This window comes from Condylura cristata, unplaced genomic scaffold (genome assembly GCF_000260355.1).
Source record: "Condylura cristata isolate star-nosed mole 26May11 unplaced genomic scaffold, ConCri1.0 scaffold00050, whole genome shotgun sequence".
Classification (NCBI taxonomy): domain Eukaryota; kingdom Metazoa; phylum Chordata; class Mammalia; order Eulipotyphla; family Talpidae; genus Condylura; species Condylura cristata.
The window spans coordinates 530,875-533,666 of record NW_004567151.1 but is presented as its reverse complement, the minus strand read 5'-3'; the positions used below and the strand labels follow the sequence as shown (position 1 = coordinate 533,666).

Genomic DNA, 2,792 nt, shown 5'->3' with positions numbered 1-2,792 from the left:
GACTCAGTTCACCCCGGCTGGGCTGGGGCTGCCCCAGGCCTGACTCAGTTTACCCCGGCTGGGCTGGGGCTGCCCCAGGCCTGACTCCATTTATCGTAGCAGGTGGGCGAGGCAGGAGGGTGCTGGGTCAGCGAGGGGCAGTGGTTCCCAGGACAGGGACGTGCGGGAGGACACGCTGGTCCGGGGGCGGCCGGCACTCACCGTGTGGAAGAGGGCGGTCTCCTCTTTGCCCACCAGCTCGGCGAGGATGGTGGACTTGTTGTGGCTGATGTTTCCGATGTCACCCCACCTGCACAGACCGTGGAGCTGAGCTGGCAGGGGCGGCCCGGGCGCACCCCACGCTCGCTGCTTACATGGGGGCCCCCTCCCCCCAAAGCAGGCGAGCAACAGGGCGCGTCAGGCACGGAGCCCAGACCTCACACCGCTGTCCACTCACAGGCAGCCACCCCCTGACCCCGCGAGCCCCACTTCCTCGTGAGGAGCCGCGGTTTAGTCAAAGGTGTGTCCAAGAGCGGGGACCTGAGAGTCCACAGGTCTGGGCTGAAGCAGGCTGGACCCACGAGCCCTACAGCGGGACCCCAGTGTTCACATGCGTGCTCAACACTCCTGCACAGACACCCCTGCACCCCCAAGCCTTCCTCAGGAGACGGCATCCACAGTGACCGAGGCAGGGTGACCGCCAGCCAGCCAGGAGGGCCGGTGGGGCGGGCCAGCTGGCACACGCTGTCTGGCAAGGTCCCAGCCTGTGGGGGCACATTCCTAAAAAGTTAGGGGGCCCCAATCCCTGAGAATAAAGGTCATTAAATAGTCACTAGAAAACAGGGGCTTCCCTGTGGTCAATACAGCAATGCTACTCTTAAATGTTATGAATTTATGTACCTGTTCTCACTTCGATAGCTTGATTTCAAGAATAACAAATGTTATCATCTTAGCAGAAGGTCAAGATGACCCCAAACTGTTCTTAGCAAAAAAGGGGTGACTGTGATCTTTCTGCTTAATTCACATGCTAATGCTAATCCCACTGGCGGACACCAGCGAGGTGTCCTGCACCCAGAGACCCACCCTGGCTCGGCCAGAAACAGCCCAGCCTCAGCTCCCCACAATCATACCCCAAGGGACGCCAGAGACCCCCCCCACCCCCGAACCCCCGGCGGGGAAGGAAGAGGGCACGTGGCCTTACCTATATATCACCACCTGTCTCCCGACCCGGTTCCTCACGAAAATCCCCATGAAGAAGATGCCCAGGTGAACGCTGTTGCCGTGGTTGTCCTGCAGGAGGGAACGGGAGGCCCGAGGTGAGAGGCTGGCAGGGCCCCACCCCCAAGGTGGCGCCGGCCCGAGCCACGCAGGGCCCCACAAGCGCAGCCTGGCACGCAGGCCGGCCCAGCTCTCTGACGGGCTCTGTCTGTCCTTGTTTCCTCAGCTGCCACGGTTCCCCGAGAGGATTTTCTTGCAGGTTTGGGGTTTCTCGGGCATCTACTAACACCTGATGGTCACCTCCGCTGGCATCTTCTTTCAAGCTCCGGTGAGCGGTGTCTGGACGGGCAGGTGAGAGGCGAGGGGCCTCTGGGCTGGCTGGAATCACCCATGTGCCATCACCATAGTCCAGTGCACTTCATCTCCCCCCATTTTTGATCCCATTCCCCACTCCACCCCCGTAAAGTCTCTGGTATATAGTTGTTCATTATTATTCCCCCTACTCCACCCCCGGCCCTTTATGCTCCTGCTATGAGTGACACCATCCAGTGTTTTTCCTTTTCTTTCTGGCTGATTCCACTGAGCATGATCCCTTGTTTGTCCATCCATCCATCTGTTCCATCCATCTGTTTATCTTTTTGACGGCTGAGTAATATTCCATCGTGTGTATGTGCCACATCTTTTTAGTCCAGTCATCTACTTTTGGGCATTTGGGCTGTTTCCCTGTCTCTCCTGTTGTAAATAAAGCAGCACTAACAGCCCCCTCTAACTTTATCCCCCATGTTCCGTTACTCTGGTCTTTTTGGGTGAGGTTTTCTTACTTTTATCTTCTAACCCTGTCTATGATACTTTCCATTCCTGGCAATTTTTTTTGGAAAGATTTTTATTTATTGCTGCATACAGAACTGGGGTATAAGCCAGAGGTGCAGGGGTCGTGAGAGGCTTCACCAGAGACAGAGTGGGGAGCGGAACAGGCAGATGGACGAAGCCCACTGCTGAGGGGAGCAGCGGGCGGGTCAGGAGAGGTCTCCCGCACCCTGTGGATCTCCTCCGGGCCGGGATCAAACTCGCACTGAGGCGGTTGCAGCCAGCTTGCAGGGCTGCGTCCTTACCCGTTGTGCCACCAGGGAGGGCCCACTCCTGGCAATTTTTAAATTCTGGGAGTTTGCGAGTTTTGTTTCCTGAATGTTCCTTCTGGAAAGCGCTCGCTTCCCTCAAGAACACACTCATTTCCCGCTGTCTGAGACCCCTGGAAGAGCACTGGGGCAGGGGGCTGGCTCCTTGGCTCTCGCTGTGCTGGCTTGGCAGCTTTCAGGCCTTGCTCTGGGCCAGTCCCCTTTGGGTTGACTTCTGCCCACGGGGGGACGGGTCACTTCAGGTGCTTGATTTTCAAATTACATTCTTTGTCTTCCGTGTTGTATATCACTGTATTAAAGTCCCTTTTCGGTAAAGTCTTGTGTGTCTTGTCTTGATGCGGCGGATGGCAGAACCTATTCAGAGCGGGCAGGTTTGGGGGTTCAGGGGTGCCCCTCTCTCCCTGCCCTGTACCAAGCGCAGAACCAGGACGGCAAGAGAGGAGGAGAGAGGAGAGCCGC

The 2,792-nt window shown here is 57.5% G+C and overlaps 1 protein-coding gene across 1 annotated transcript in view; it reads right to left on the bottom strand.

Annotated features, from left to right (window-relative positions):
* Positions 1 to 2,792, bottom strand: part of PTPN14 (protein tyrosine phosphatase, non-receptor type 14) — a 71,808-nt gene that overhangs the window by 30,811 nt on the left and 38,205 nt on the right. The window contains 2 exon segments of the mRNA XM_012734198.1: positions 202 to 289; positions 1,181 to 1,269. Of these exon segments, the coding sequence (XP_012589652.1) occupies positions 202 to 289; positions 1,181 to 1,269 (177 nt within the window).